At 44.5% G+C, this 16,818-nt stretch overlaps 1 protein-coding gene across 4 annotated transcripts in view; it reads left to right on the forward strand.

Moving 5' to 3' along the window:
* The window catches only part of ANKRD44 (ankyrin repeat domain 44), a 331,247-nt gene that overhangs the window by 283,626 nt on the left and 30,803 nt on the right, over positions 1-16,818 (forward strand). For all 4 annotated transcript variants that reach the window (XM_082630931.1, XM_082630933.1, XM_082630932.1 and 1 more), the window contains exon 17: positions 12,503-12,574. In XM_082630931.1, the coding sequence (XP_082487057.1) occupies positions 12,503-12,574 (72 nt within the window). The remainder of the gene's footprint in view (positions 1-12,502; positions 12,575-16,818) is intronic.

The following is a 16,818-nucleotide window of genomic DNA, read 5'->3' on the forward strand; positions in this document are numbered from 1 at the left end:
TCCTTTTTGCAGGCTGCAGATTCGTAGTTCCCGTTGTTTTTGGTGTCTGTCTGCAGTGGCTAAGGTTGGTTTAGTGGGTTGTGTAGGCTTCCTGGTGGAGGGGACTAGTGCCTGTGTTCTGGTGGATGAGGCTGGATCTTGTCTTTCTGGTGGGCTGGTCCACGTCTGGTGGTGTGTTTTGGGGTGTCTGCGGAGTTTTTATGATTTTAGGCCACCTCTCTGCTAATGGGTGGCGTTGTGTTCCTGTCTTGCTAGTTGTTTGGCATAGGGTGTCCAGCACTGTAGCTTGCTGGTCGTTGAGTGAAGCTGGGTGCTGGTGTTGAGATGGAGATCTCTGGAAGATTTTCGCCGTTTGATATTATGTGGAGCTGGGAGGTCTCTTGTGGACCAGTGTCCTGAAGTTGGCTCTTCCACCTCAGAGGCACAGCACTGACTCCTGGCTCCTTAATTTGGGATGATTTGTTGTCTATTCATGTATTCCACAGATGCAGGGTACATCAAGTTGATTGTGGAGCTTTAATCCGCTGCTTCTGAGGCTGCTGGGAGAGGTTTCCCTTTCTCTTCTTTGTTCTCACAGCTCCTGGGTCTCAGCTTTGGATTGGGCCCCGCCTCTGCGTGTAGGTCGCCGGAGGGCGTCTGTTCTTCGCTCAGACAGGACAGGGTTAAAGGAGCAGCCTCTTCGGGGACTGGCTCACTCAGGCCGGGGGGGAAGGGAGGGGCACGGAGTGCGGCGCGAGCCTGCAGCGGCAGAGGTCGGCGTGACGTTGCACCAGCCCGAGGCGCGCCGTGCGTTCTCCCAGGGAAGCCGCCCCTGGATCCCGGGACCCCGGCAGTGGCGGGCTGCACAGGCTCCCGGAAGGGCGGTGTGGACAGTGACCTGCGCTTGCACACAGGCTTCTTGGCGGCGGCAGCAGCAGCAGCCCCAGCGTCCCACGCCCGTCACTGGGCTCCGCGCTTTCAGTCGTGACTCGCGCCCGTCTGTGGAGCCCCTTTAAGCAGCGCTCTTAATCCCCTCTCCTCGCGCACCAGGGAACCAAGAGGGAAGAAAAACTCTCTTGCCTCTTTGGCAGCTCCAGAGTTTTCCCGGACTCCCTGCCGGCTAGCTGTGGCTCATTAGCCCCCTTCAGGCTGAGTTCTCGCCGCCAGCCCCAGTCCTCTCCCTGCGCTCCGACCGAAGCCCGAGCCCCAGCTTCCAGCGCCGCCTGCCCCCGGCGGGCGAGCAGACAAGCCTCTCGGGCTGTTGAGTGCCGCTCGGCACCGATCCTCTGTGCGGGAATCTCTCCGCTTTGCCCTACCCAGGTATGTGGGGGAGTTTCTTGCCTTTGGGGAGGTCTGGGGTCTTCTGCCAGCATTCAGTAGGTGTTCTGTAGGAGTTGTTCCACGTGTAGCTGTATTTCTGGTGTATCCGTGGGGAGGAAGGTGATCTCCACGTCTTACTCTTCCGCCATCTTACCCGGAACTCCGGGAGCACTTTGATGATTTTTTCACATTTGCGATAACTTCTGCAGCGATTCTTTGCAACTCCTTCAGTGGGTTAAAACCCTTGTTCTCTCCATAATCAGGTTTGGCTTCAACCTTGGATAAGTCCTTGTGTTTTCAGGAACCATGGTTATCTTCCCTAAAGAGAGTGACATTTCTTATGAGTCAATTTTAATGCTCGTCCTTATCTAGAATGCTCACTCATGGCAAGATGAAAAGAATTCTACTGTTTCATTATTTCAAAAACATATTATCTGGCTTTCTCTGGACTGATTTAGGTATTTACAACCAGAAAATGTGTTTCGAATTCTTTTACTAGTATCTTACCTTCCTCATAGTATTGGTACATCGATCATATCAAAATTTAATTTGATATTAGTCTTCTTTATGTCCTTATGACAGAAGGCCAGAGTGTCACCTCAGGATGAGTTCTACCACTACCTGGCAACAGCAAACTGACATCGTGGTTTAGAAAGACACACTTAGCCTAGAGCATTTTTCAGTTACAAGACCATGTTCTATGAAAGATCAGGTTTGTTTGTTTATTTGTTTTGCTGGTTGGTCGATTTATTAAATGTAGCAATGCATATGGTATTCACATGGTTTTTCTAAAGGGAAAAATCCATCCAAAATATAAGATCCCAGTAATGTTTTTGATAGTTCTGCAGTGTCAAGGCAGCAAATGTGTTATCACCCTGTAATTAATTCCACTAGTGCTGTCTCATTCACTTATCAGATTTAAATTAAATTCAATAAACAGTATTGAATATCTCCTACAAGATATAGGTAGTCCCTGCCCCTAAGGAATTTGCAATTTAATGGCCATGAAGGAATGTACTCAACCAATAGTAATACTAGCCAGAATGGTGTTATTGATTTAATAAAGATATACCAGTCATGGTCATGAAAACATTGACCCCCCCCACCCTAAATTTTGACTGGATAGGATGCTAAAGGGACCTTGGAAATCATCTGACTCAACCATCTCACTTTTAAAAAGAAATTTATGTTATTCTTTATTAGAGTAATCTATATTTGTTGTAGAAAGTTTAGAATATGTAGAAAAGTGGAAAGAAATCGAACACCCAAAGTCCCTATACTACAAAGCAGTTTTTATTAACTCTTTTGGTATATTTCCTTCCAGTCTCCTTCTCACATATTTTATTTTTTACATACATGAGGTAGTATTAAATATGCAATTTTATGCATTGATTACTTTTCCATAAACTATTCTGACATGATCCTTTCCCAGTGTTATTAAAAACTCTTGGTAGGGCTTCCCTGGTGGCTCAGTGGTTGAGAGTCCACCTGCCGATGCAGGGGACACGGGTTCATGCCCCGGTCTGGGAAGATCCCACATGCCGCGGAGCGGCTGGGCCTGTGAGCCTTGGCTGCTGAGCCTGCGCGTCCTGGGCCTGTGCTCCACAACGGGAGAGGCCACAACAGTGAGAGGCCCACGTACCACAAAAAAACCAAAAAAACTCTTGGTAAACATTTTTTAAGCTAAATAATGTTCAACTATTGGATCAGTCATAACTTAGACATTCTTCTATTTAGGTTGTTTATACTGTTTCACTATTGGATGGCTTTGGGCTTAAAACTTTCTCAGGATGTAGGTTTATGGGTCAAAGTTCATGAACATTTTTAAGGCTCTTGCAAGATAGTTTTTGAACACCACGCATTGTGTACCTTGCGTTTGCCTTTATCTTCACAGCAGGTTTCATTAGCCTTCCTTACACATACTACAGGCTCTTCTGCCTTTTAATTGGCAAGGAAATCACCAGGAACTGAATATACACTGGAGGGAGGAGATAAGCAGAGTTATCAAAAGCAGCTCCCAAGAAGAGTTGGAAACTTAATCTAGCTAAGCTTCTAGTAGTGCCCTCCTGACAAATGTGTTTTCTCCTTTTGAAGTTGCATAGACCTTGACTTACACAAGTAGAGAAAGTTAATGGTTCCTTACTTATGGAATTGAGTGGAGAAGGCAGAAATTAGATTAGATTCATGCATTTCTAGGAACCACTGAGTTTCCAGTAATTGTTAATAACAATTTCAAGCAACACGGCTTTCTCTAATAGCTGTGAAGGGGTGTGAGCAGAATCATGAGAAACAGTCACTGCTGTTACTGATGTGCCATCATGAAGGGAGCTAGTTTATTCTGGGCTAGGCTCAAAGGCCTGGCGTCCACTGAGGTCCAGTATGGCCTGAAACATTATATTAAGCCTGAGACTGGGAGACCTGTGGGATCCCCCAACCTCTATCCTGTGCCCCTGGGAGCCTCTGAATGGAGCGTTGACATAGGCTGGGGTGGTCTGACACTTCTGCAGACTCAGCCCCCTCTTCTGGCCTGAGCCAGAGTCAGGTCACAGCACAGTGGACTCAGGATTGGCCTTGAGGTTGCCTAAACAGCATCTCATTCTCAAGCACAGACAAGTGGAATGTGAAATAGAATTTCTGACAGAGGTGCCAACTTTCCAGGGACCTTGGTCTGCTTCCAGCCCTTTGACTTGAAGACTCATAAATGTCCTCACTGCCAAAAGATAAATAACTCCATTTTTAAAACTTTCCTCAGAGCACCTCCTTGACATGGTCCCCAAGGATATTTTCTGATTGGTTCTCTAACTCCTCTTCGCCCTCCTCACCTGTGGAAGCTAGTTATGAAGTCCAAGTCTAACCAGCACTGACAAGAGCAAGGGTTACCTCACAGACCCACTGGCTACACCTTTCTGTTTTTATATTCCGAACCATACTTGGTTTCTGCTTTCTTAAATAGCACATTTAGAAACTGGTTTAGTTCAGCTGAAGGTCTCTTGAAATCCCTGAATTTTTTCCTGCCATATTTTCAAATAACTAGTCATAAGCTATACTACTTACAAAGCTTGGGTTTCCAGCTAAAGGGTAATATTTGTGTGTTTCTTTGCAATTTTGGATTAGATCACTGTTTTGTTAACCCAGCGGCCAGTTGGCTTATGGTCAAGTTCATATTTATTCTTGATTTTGTTATCACAGATTCACTTTTTAGAGAAAAAGGCTTAAACTTGGCCTTCTATTACCTCTGCTGTTTTAAAATCCAAGACGTTGAGGTGTTCTTTGTGTGAGTCCTCCAGTCCTGTGGAAATGCCCTCCAAATTCAGAAAATGTCCTATGAATTGTTATAATCTTAAATACAATCGTTTTCTCAGGCCCCCCAAAGTTATAGAGCATCCCAGCCACCCACCACCCCGAGCTGAACCAGAGAGTTCACGTTTTACAAATAAGATGGTTGAAAAGCCTGCTTGCTCTCATCTTAGCTTTTTTCTCTCAAGTCCCACTTCAGATGCCCATCCTTACTTGTCAGTGGGGGTTGGGAGTAGCTTGAATCTCAGACCTTCTGGTTTTTTCAGCCAGGAGAGTCTTGGCAAACGCAAGGTGGTAGGAGGACACTGTGGGAGAAGAGGTGGAGGTCAGGCAGTGCTAGATTCTCCATACGAGCTTCATAAATGATTGATCAATTGAGAAAAGAAGCAGTTCTGGGGTTTTGGAGATAACAAGGAATAAGATTAAGTAGTCCAGATAAAGGCTTTATTAAAGCAGCCATTTTAATAGATTTTTTAGGCGGTCGATCCTTGGAATGAGTGCAAATTTTTTATTGAGCCAGTAGAAACTGATGGTGACATATTGGACGTGTACATTGGATTTACGAGTGTAATTCAATGTGAAAACTAGCATGTGAATGCATGGATTGTGTAAATGTTACGTATAAATTATATTCTTTGATTTATAACTATAAGCTTTATGTGCAGAACTCATTGACTTTTTATGATGCTGCTTGTTTGGCATGTATTCTTAGCTGTAACTGTATTTCAAAAGAACCATTCTATTCCGGATTTTGACGAGGTAGGTTGCGGGTGATCTCTGTAGAGCAATGTTATTTTCCAGTAATATTGCAGACCACAGGCTGAAGTACGAGTTTGTATAATGAGTCATGGTAGGAGCTCTCTGTCTCCCTCCGGCCCCCATATTCTTCCCCTGAGTCGTTTATGCAGAGTCGAGTCTCTGAGCAGTGCTGTGTATCTACATCATCCTGTGGACTCTATATGTTTAGAATCAATTTTAAATTAGAAAGAAAATTCTAAACATAAACGTCAGTTTTGAATGACCTACAAATTGCTTTTCTGCCCCCCTTTTTCACATTGCCTTCTTAACTAACAAAGAAGAATCGCTAAAGGAAGAGGCATATTAGAGGAGCTAGATTCCAATTAAGGTCCCCTGTGACTGCTGTGTAACTAAAATGACTACTTACCACTCCTAGGAAACAAAGAGGAAAATCTCAAAGATCAAAGGGAATTGTTGAAGTTAAGAGACATAAAAAGACCCACATACTTTAAAAAAACACACACACATGCACACACACACACACAAAAACTCTTCTTGTCTCCTACCCTCATCCCTGTTGGGTTTTTTTTTTTTTAATATCAGGGAAAAGTTTCAGCTTATCAGTTGATAGGAAGACATTGTTTTGTGGGGTAGATAACATGGGTTTTGAACTAGACCTGGTTCGGTTTCCTCATCTGTATTTTCCAGGCTGTGTGAACTTGAGCAAGTTACTTAATGGATTACTTGAGGATAGATTGAGGTGATCCATGGAAGGCTCAGCTCATAGTAAATGCTTAATACCTTTCAGTTGTCATCAGTGAGAATCTTCATCATTATCACTTGTCACCACCAGCGCCTTCATATCACCGTCATCACAGCCTCCACCGCTGCCAGTCACCATCACCATCACCACCACCATCACCACCACCATCACCACCACCATCACCATCACCACCACCATCACCACCACCATCACCACCACCATCACCATCACCACCACCATCACCACCACCATCACCACCACCATCACCATCACCACCACCACCACCATCACCACCACCATCACCTCCTGACTCTCCTGGTTTTCCTCCTACCCCTCTGTACCCTCCCCTCCTCACAACCCCTTTTGCAGACTCTCTTCCTCTTCCAAACCCTAAATACTGGGATTCCTGAGGTTTACATCCTCTCTCACTACACATTCTCCCTGGCAGCCTCATCCACGGTGGGGGCTTCCTGTCTCAGCCATTGCTGATGATTCCCAAATCCATTACTCCAGCCGAGATCACTCTTCTAAGCTTCACACATTATATCCATCTGTCCACTGGACATCTCCCCTTAAATGTCCCAGCAGCACTTCAGACTAAAGCTCAACACAATTTCCCTCCCCTGACCTGTGCCTTCTCTTTGTTTCTTATCTTTTTTTTTTTTTTTTTTTTTTTTTTGCAGTACGCGGGCCTCTCACTGTTGTGGCCTCTCCCGTTGCGGAGCACAGGCTCCGGACGCACAGGCCCAGCGGCCATGGCTCACGGGCCCAGCCGCTCTGCGGCATGTGGGATCCTCCCGGACCAGGGCACGAACCCGCGTCCCCTGCATCGGGAGGCGGACTCTCAACCACTGAGCCACCAGGGAAGCCCTCTTTGTTTCTTATCTTAAAGAAGGCCTCACAATTCACCCTGTTACCAAAGCAAGAAAATTGGGTGTCATCCTTGACTCTACACTTTCCCCTTCCTCCGCTGTTCAGTCGATGAATGATGTCTATTACACCTTCTAGGCTCTCGGGTTCATGTGGGCAATGACCATTTTAGAACTGGAAATCTCGGTGCCTAGCACAGTACTCAATAACTATTGAATGAGTGAATAAAGGAGTGAATGAAAGTCCTGAATATCCCCACTTCCTTCCGTTTCCTCTGCCTCTTCTGTAGTACAGGCCACTGCCCGTTCTCAACAACTTAATAATTCATAATTTAGAAATCCCATAGTTGAAATATCCTAACTGATCTCCCTGCTTCTAGGGTTGCAGTTCTCACCCCCAGCACCACTGCAGTTCATTTTCCACACCGCACAGAGAGATTTTCACGAAACCCAAGAATCTGATCGTGATCATGCCTCTTCCCAGCTGAAAGCACTGCAATGACTCTCACTAATTATCCTGATTTGATGTCCTGGCTTACAGCTGTTATCTCGGTGCAATTGTCAATCTCATAAATGTCCTGATTGGGCGATAATGATATGATCACCCCATACCTGATCTGTCGTCTGCTTACGTTTCCAGCCTAACTGCTCTTCATTCTTTCCTTACCCCTACATGCTATCTAGTCTTATTAAACTTAAAGCTTTTCATATTTGTTGTGTTCTCACATGCTCTTCCTTCTGCGTAGAAATTCCCTTCTCTCTTTGCCTCGCAGATTCCTACCATCCGGGTCTCAGGCTAAACCTTCCTTTACAGAAGAGTCTTCTCCGACCCCCAGGGTTATGTCAGGTACCTCTTCCTTCATGTTCCCATAGCATCTTGCATCCTAGCTCTAGCCACACTGTTTTCACTACCCGTTAACTTCTATGGGTTCCCCACTAGCCTCTAAGTTCTCTCAGGTCAGTGGCCACATCTGTTCGCTGCACAGTTGAATCCTGGTGCCTAACCCAGGCTCCCTGACAGAGATGACATTCAGCAAACGTGTAGTGAATGACTGAAGTAAAAACCCCATGCTGGGCTTCCCTGGTGGCGCAGTGGTTGAGAGTCCGCCTGCCGATGCAGGGGACACGGGTTCGTGCCCCAGTCCAGGAGGATCCCACATGCCGCGGAGCGGCTGGGCCTGTGAGGCATGGCCGCTGAGCCTGCGCGTCCAGAGCCTGTATTCCACAACGGGAGAGGCCACAGTAGTGAGAAGCCTGCATACCACAAAAAAAAAAAAAAAAAAAAAAAAAATCACATGCTATTAGAATGATCAAAGTACACGTGTGGAAAAATCTTCCACGATAAATCTTCTGGGAATATGCCTACTTTTTGACTGTAAACAGTACATTGTCTTCTTGCTTCTGTTCATCGTGTTTGTGATAATGGTGGAAATGATTCTGTGTTCCTTTGATTAAAAGTTCATTCTAGGACAGGATTTGGAGTTGGTACACACTGTCAATTCCAGGAACTCTTGCAGGTGATGATGTTGCAAAACAAAGCAAAGAACAGCTGTTTTCTAGCCTTTTCAAGCAGTTGAAGCTACTTTTATTTCAACTATGTATGGCAGATGGTTTTAAAGTTATTAGTTTTGAAGTGAAAATTAAATTTTCTCTCATTATTCTAATGTATCCTAGATTGCTTAAGTTCCAAATTCTATTCTCACACTAATAAAAACAAACATAAAATGTCTCATACTTCCAATATAATTATTTGTATTGTATTATTTGAAAACTTGAAATTGTGTGCTTTTAGATGGTAAATTTTACACTGTTATTTGATCTACCAGAGAATGCAAACATTTTGTTTCACATGCATTGACGAGAAAGGAGTTCTGGACCTATCTAGGGGTCTGTGTACATCATTCTACTAAGTGAAAAGGAAGGTTAATGGCTTTTATTCCAAACAGAAATAGCTTTAGTGTTTTTATTACAAAAACAATACACATTCATGGCCAAAAAAAAAATCAGGAAAGATAAAGAAGAAAATGAAAATCATCTGTATTCCCACTTTTAGGTTACTGTGTTAAACATTTTAGGGTATATATTTCTCATCTTTTTTTCTGCATGTATAGTCATATCAATACAGTTTTTTAAATGGAAATGGTATCATTCCACACATGTGGCTTTAAAATGTGTTTTTCCACTTGACAAGTTTGGGACTTTCCGGGAGAAAAAAATGGGTAAAGAGCATGTTAGGAAGTTTTGCTTTCTAGTGTGTTGAGTGGTGTAATTTCCCCTTCGCCATCCCCATTAAGAAAACTTAAATAATCGGTATTACTTTTTGAATCAGTCAGGGTGCATTTGAAGGAAACAGAAGCCATGCTAGCTGTTTTAAGCAGAAGGAGATTTGATTTTTTTTAAATAGGTGTTTATGTAATATTGTTGGAAGGTCTAGAAGAGGGTGCCCTAGGCTGATCCTCCAGAAATAAACCTAAACTGCACTTGGACTGCCAGGGTGGCTGCCCCTTCCTCATGGTCAGGGAGATGGGGAATCAGAAAGCAGCCCTGGAATGGCTGCTCCATAGACACACCACCCCAGCTGGCGTACGGGGACAGACTTGTCACTGCCACTGCTATTGGCCCTAGAGCCACACAGCATCTGCTTAATCCACACTGCCAAAAACGGATGCCTGTATCCCTGTCTTGCTTCTCTACCCTCACGAAGACAGTAGCCTGCACGCAGGAAGCTGAAAGACAAGCTAAAGTCTCCATGACTCTGCTTACCATCAGAAATCAGAGATGCAGTCTGCTCACTTCTGTCTCTAAAATTTCAGACTGCATCTAGTTGGCAGAACCTAAATCAGATCTGAAACCCTAGTTCAAGGGAGTCTAGGAAATGTAGTTTTGAGCTGTCTAGTCTCTGCAGTAGAGGGCAGCCCAATCCCATCAGTCAGGAGGCTGGAGTGGACATTGAATACTGCCATATTCACCACACATCAAGGCTTTGGGTGTTGGGTTTTTGTCCCTTTTGGATGCATCACTATACAAAGAAGAACTTAACAGCAACATAAAGAGAGGGAGAGCTTATCAGAAGGGGTGATATATACCACTACAATTTATTTACTCCATCCCTATTGCTATTTATTCATTTTCTGTTGGTTGTTTTTTTTTTTTCCATATAAACAGTGTCTTGATAAACTGCTCTTAGCAGAGTCACTAATAGCCTCCATGTTCCTAAACCCAATAGGCAATTCTCAGGCCCCATTTTACTTGACCTATCAGGACTTTTGACACGGCTATGCATTCTCTCCTTAAAACTCTTTCTTCACTTGGTTTCAGAACCTCCTGCTCTCCTGATGTTCTCTCTAGCTCACCTGCTCAATCTGCATCTCCCTGCTGGTTCCTTCTCATCTCTCTAGCTCTTAATGTTGGGTGCCCAGGATCCAGTCTCCCTTCTGTGTTTACTCCCTGGCTCATCTCATCCAGCCTTATGGCTTTAAATACCCTGAAGTCCACACCCATGTATCCTACAGCTGCCAATTAACATGTACTTTTGATGCTTTAAAAACATCTCAAACCTAACATTTCCAAAATCGAACTTCTGCTTTTTCCCACTACATATATTCCACTCACGTCTCCATTTCGGTTCGTGGAACCTCCATCTTTCAGTTTGCTTACAGCAAAATCCTGAGTGTCATCCTTTAATTCTCTCTCTCACATTCACATTCAGTCCATCAGCAAATCCTGTTGATTCTGCCTCCAAAAATATACACAGTCCAACACTTTTCTCCATCCCCACTTGCTCCCTGCTGGTCCAAGCCACTGTCTTGGACTTTTGCCCCAGATCTTCAGTGGTCTCTGTGCCCTCCCTAGAGTCTAAAAGTTAGAACATGTCACCCCTCTGCTCAAAGCACTCCAGTGAAATTCTATCTCACTCAGGATAGAAGTCACAGACTTTTTACAACAACCCAGAAGGCTCCTTGTGATATTACTACCCATGGTGCCACCATCTTTCTGATTTCCTTTCCTGTCATTCTCATCCTTGCTCACCTTGCTCCAGTCTCACTGATGATCTTAAGCATCTCTGTCGCTAAAGGACTCGTCAATTGCTGGCCCCTCTGCTTGGAATGCTCTTCCCTCAGATATCCACAAGGCTCTCTCATCGCCCCCAGACGTTGTTCATCCATCACCTGCTCAGTAAGGCCTTTCCTGATCTCTGTATTTAAAGTTACAAATGGACCTCTCCTCCAGCCTTCCGAACCCTCCTTCTCTGTTTTATCTTTCTCCATCGCACCTACGGCTTTCTAATTAATTATATAACTTCTTTTTTCTATTGCCTGCCCTGCCCCCCATGAAAAATTTGATTTTTAAATATATATATATATTTTTTTTATTAGTCTCTGCTTTACAACAAAGTGAATCAGTCATACATATACACCTGTTCCCACATCCCCTCCCTCCTGCGTCTCCCTCCCTCCCACCCTCCCCATCCCACCCCTCCAGGCGGCCACAAAGCACCGAGCCGATCCCCCCGCGCCACGCGGCCACCCCCCACCATCCATCCACCCCACGCCCGGCAGTGTATACACGTCCATGCCTCATGGGTAGTCATTCGTCAAGTGTTTGTTGAATGAATATATTTCTTTATACATGTGTCATTGTGCACTTGTCTAATTATTTAGTGGGGATTAATTCCTAGATATATTAATTCCTAGATATTCCTAGATATGCACAAAATTGCCCGGAAAGGTTTTAACAATTTGTTCTCCCAACAAGAGTCAATGAAATGTCTTTTTCCTGACACCCTCACCAACATCATACCCTAGTCACACTATCCGTTCCATTCCTTGAACTCACCATGTTCATCCCCACTTGATGCATTTGCCCTGACTCCTTCCTGCTCCCAGAATGCTCTCCTGCCACACTTTGACTTGATTTCACTCTTCTTCTTATTCAGGTCTCGCTTGAACTGTCATCTCCTTTCTTGGAGAGGCCTCCCCTGGCCATCAGCTGTAGAGTAACTTCCCAGTCACTCCATATCCCATCACCCTACTTTACTTTCATTACAGCATATTTCACTACCAGATATTTTCTTATGTGTATGTTGTTTATTTGTTTGTCTGTGCTTTCCCACTCTAGAATGTAAGCTCCGTGAGGACAAGAGCTTCCTAAGTCTTTTGCAACGCTATCTCCATAAATATGTGTTTGATAATGGAATGGACCCTGGGTATTGTAATTTTCTCATTGTGACGATCTGCTGGGTGGGAAGTGGATTTAACATGAATTATTTGCCTAGATTGGTGAAGCTGAGCAACTTTTCAAGTATGAAAGCTTTCTTTTGAATAACAAATGCTAAGATGACCTAGAAGTTGAAATATTCAGTTAGCATATTTGTTTTAGGTATGCTATATCAGATTTCTTATGTTTCTGAGAAGCTGCATGATTTCTTAAGTTTCTGAAGCCTGCTTTCTCATTTATGTCAACATTTGTATCCATAAAGTAGGATTCCTTCTGCAAATTGCACTCACGTACTGTTGTTTTCTTTGTGTCTCCACAGCTTTTGGAAAGAACCAACAGTGTTTTTGAAGAGTCAGATGCTGGTGCTACCAAGAGTCCACTCCACTTAGCTGTAAGTGAGATGCTGTGGGCAGCTTCCCCTGTTACAAAAAGAACCTAAGTGTTCCTAAAACTAGGCTGCTCTTAAAAGGAAAGCATAGCAATGCATAATAACTCATGATGGAAACAGTACATGGGTAAAGACTCAGGCTGCGGTGAGAAAGCATGTCTCAAATTCCAATCCCAGCTTCTCACTGGTGACCTCAGACACATTACTTACCCTGGCTGAGCCTCGATTTCCCCATCTGTGAAGTGAGGATACAGGAAAAGAGACAACGTGCATGAAGCTGTATCACAGTGCCCTTAATAATGATTGTTATACATTTTAAGTCTCTAAATTATTATTATCTAGTAGTTAAATCAGTAAACTGAGGAAATGTTTTATTTTGGTTTTAGAGATTTAAGTATAGACAGCAAGTACTGAACTTACAAATAATCGAATGCCACAGTTAAAAACTTGAGATATTTAAATACAGACTTGTGACAGCAAGATGAAAATATGCATAATTGCAACTCTTCCGCTTCTGCCTGGACTTGGAATCGGGGTCTCAGAGGAGGTATCAGGCGCTGATTCTTGTACTGGGTGAGATCTGGGAGGGAGGGGAACAGGAGTTATTCTGTCACCAGTAAAGCTTCCTTTCCACATCCCAGTCACTGAAGAGACATGCAATAGCTCAGAGTGAGGATCCCCAAACTCTCTCTGAGGGTGACCGAGCTGGGAAGCTCACTACCACTCTACTTCAGTTAAGGTCTTGCTCACCGTTGATCAGCAGCAGCTGTTCCCTAGGGACCTCTCAGACTGGCAGCAGCCAGCTCACCTACGCAGGGCTCTGCTGAGCTGTGAGGCATCGGTCCAGGGCCATCAAGAAGGTGTTTGGGGGCTTCCCTGGTGGCGCAGTGGTTGAGAGTCCGCCTGCCGATGCAGGGGACACGGGTTCGTGCCCCGGTCTGGGAAGATCCCACATGCCGCGGAGCGACTGGGCCCATGAGCCATGGCCACTGAGGCTGCGCGTCCGGAGCCTGTGCTCCACAACGGGAGAGGCCACAACAGTGAGAGGCCCGCGTACCGCAAAAAAAAAAAAAAAAAGAAGGTGTTTGGATGCACCCAGAGGCTAGATGCTGGGAAGAGTAGGATGCTGGGTCTCTGTGTTTAATGGTTATGACATTTCGGTCAGTACCACGCACACATAAGCACTTATTCAGTTTCCTTCTGATGAAAAATTGAGATGGAGATTTTGGAGAGCAGAGAGGAGTGTTGTATTGATGGCATACATAAGCAGTCAGGCAAGGTGAGAAGGGATGAGGCCATCCCATAAGGATTGGGATGAACCGAGCACACTCATGGGGCCCTTGCTTCTTTGCCAGTCTCCCCACATACTCACCAGCACACCTGATAACATCCCACTCACCACCCTCTGCCACATCTACCAATGCAGCGACTATACACACGGACACACGCACACACTGAGTCCAGTGAAATCAGGCTAAAATGTCCATTCGTCTTTCTTCCAGGCATGGGCTTAGAGTAGAAGAGGTGGATGGAGAGTGGGATATTTACATGTAGAAAATTTCATACCAGTTGGCTCTTAGCACAGGTTGCTCTAAAGGTTGACCCTAGAATCTCTGCCCAGCCATCTGCTGTGCCTGGGGAAGTTACCCCAGAGCTAGGAGAGGCCTATTGGACAGGTTATCTCAGGTAGAATTCTCATGCCCTATGAGGGTGGGGTTGATTGCATTGCTAAGCCTGCTGGTAATATGAGAAGAGACTTTCCTAGCTTCCAAAAAATTCTATCATCTCTCATTCTTTTTTTCTTTTCTTTCAAAAATTGTTGAGTGCTTACTGGGTGCCAGATGCTCTGCTAAGTGTTGTGGGTTCCCAGTCCTGTAAAGACAGGGTGGTACAATATCATTGGAGAGAGTTGGGTTTTGGTAGTTCTACACCTAGGGGATCCTAGCCACCAGTCTTCTCATTAGCAACTCACCTGGACATGGTTTTTCCATCTGTAAATTAAAAGGAGTGAGTCAGTTAAGGATCCCCAAACCCTTTCCAATTTGTTAATTTATTTAATTTTTTTATTTTTATTTTTATTTTTGTGGTACGTGGGTCTCTCACTGCTGTGGCCTCTCCCGTTGCGGAGCACAGGCTCCAGACGTGCAGGCTCAGTGGCCATGGCTCACGGGCCCAGCTGCTCCGCGGCATGTGGGATCCTCCCGGACCAGGGCTCGAACCCATGTCCCCTACATCGGCAGGCGGACTCTCAACCACTGCGCCACCAGCGAAGCCCTAATTGTTTTTTGTATGATCTTGGCCAAGTACCTAACCTCTTGTGTCTCAGTTTTCCCACTCATAATATGGGGAGAATAGCAGTACCTCTGTCATAGGGCCTCTGGGGGGATGACCTGGGTTAATGCATGGAAAGCAGTTAGAACAGCACCTGGCACTATCATCCTCTCGCTATCAGTAACATCACTATCATTCTTTCCTTTGACATATACTGACTGTGCGTGTACCAAATACTGTTTCGGGAGCTGGAGAGATGGCAACAAACAAAACCCGGCCACTGTCCTTGTAGAGTGTGCAGTCTAGGAGAGACAATAGGCAAGTAAATATACAACGTGGCAGGTGGTCAGAAGTGCTGCTGCAAATGGGAGCAGTGAGTCAGAGAGCATTGAGGTGGCAGACTGGGCACTGTTTCCCACAACATAGCATCTCACGTTTGACCAGGGATGCGACGAGCTAACCATTTGGTCTCGGACAGAAGAATGCTCTGGGCAGAGTGCAGAGTCCCTGGGGTGAGAGCACACTTGGCATGTTCCCAGAACAGCAAGGCCACCATGGCTGGAGCACAGAGATGCAGGGAGGGTGGTAGGGGTCCGAGTCTTGTAGAGGGGGCAGGGAGACGGGGTAGGGCCACAGACTCCAGGGGGAACTTTGACTTCTTCACTGAGCAAAAGAGGAAACCATTTGGAGGGTTTTGAGGAGACAGATGATGTGATATGACTTTTATCTTAGAAGGATCCCTTTAATGTCTGCATTGAGTTTAAATTGTCAGGGAACAAAGCAGAAACTAGACAACCAGGTAAGCGATGATGGTGATAACTTTGACCAGGGTGATAGCAGTGGGTCAATTCTGAAACTATTTTATTTATTACCTCTAAAAGCCAATGCTTTTTAAAGAAATTATTATTTGCTCCAAGAACCCCGCAAGTATGCCCATCGCCCTCCCCAGGGCCCTCTGCAGCAACTAACTTGATTAAAACCCAAGGCACATTATTTCTTCCATAGAAGATTCTACAGTGAAAGAGAACCAGATGCCCCCAAACCTTGACTACCCCAAGAAACCTGACCGGCCTTCAGTTACTATTTCCTGGCTGAATGAGTCAAGTCTCCAGGGTTATCTGCCCAGTGAATTTCATAAGCATTTCATCCACTTGAAAAAAATTAAATCAAGAAACAAGGCTATGCAAATGAAAGGCTCCAGCTGTCGAGATTTCCAGATGGACCCATTGTTTCATGGATTCTGTTGAGATCCCAAATTCTTTCTCCTTGCTGCCCTCAGTTCCAATCTAAAAAGTTCAAAGAAATTAATTATGTTTAAGAAGTATTTAAGTTACTTAATGAGATTTTTAAAAGTCTTTTGTAAAACAAATTTGAAATGTTTGATTGCCACCTCTAGTGAAGGCTTAAACTGGGTTGTCTATTGAAAGCCAAAATACTACATGCTTTTTGAACCAGCATATTTGCTCTTTTGTGTGATTACTTCTTCCTGGAGATATTTTAGAAATTATTTGTGAAATTACCCACTAAACACCTGATTTAGGATGGGAATAGAAAGAAAAATAAGGCAATGTTCATCATGCACTGCTGATAAGAGAAAGGTCTTCTTTCCTGACTACCTGAGTCTCTTTCAGAGAGTTTAAAGCTTTATTTTATACTTTCTTATAGACTCTAAGAGCCACATAACTGCCTAAAGACAGAATCATGCATTTAACCACAGAATAGAATTCCATATTATGTGGTAGTTTGTTTCTAGGGTTAAGCCCTAAAGTGTGAAGGTAAGTGAAAATTCTTGTATTATCAAATTTACCTTTATTATTTCCTTTAAATTGCCCTGGAAGTACAGTATACATAGTTTTATGTCTTCAACTCCATATCGTAATGCTTTTGGATACTGAAATTCAAGAGCTGCAGGCTTGACTAATGGAAGAAACAGAGGGAATTCTATATATAAATCTGGCCTTTCAGTCCTCCTGTCT

This window comes from Mesoplodon mirus (assembly GCF_964341445.2).
Source record: "Mesoplodon mirus genome assembly, chromosome: 8".
NCBI lineage: Eukaryota > Metazoa > Chordata > Mammalia > Artiodactyla > Ziphiidae > Mesoplodon > Mesoplodon mirus.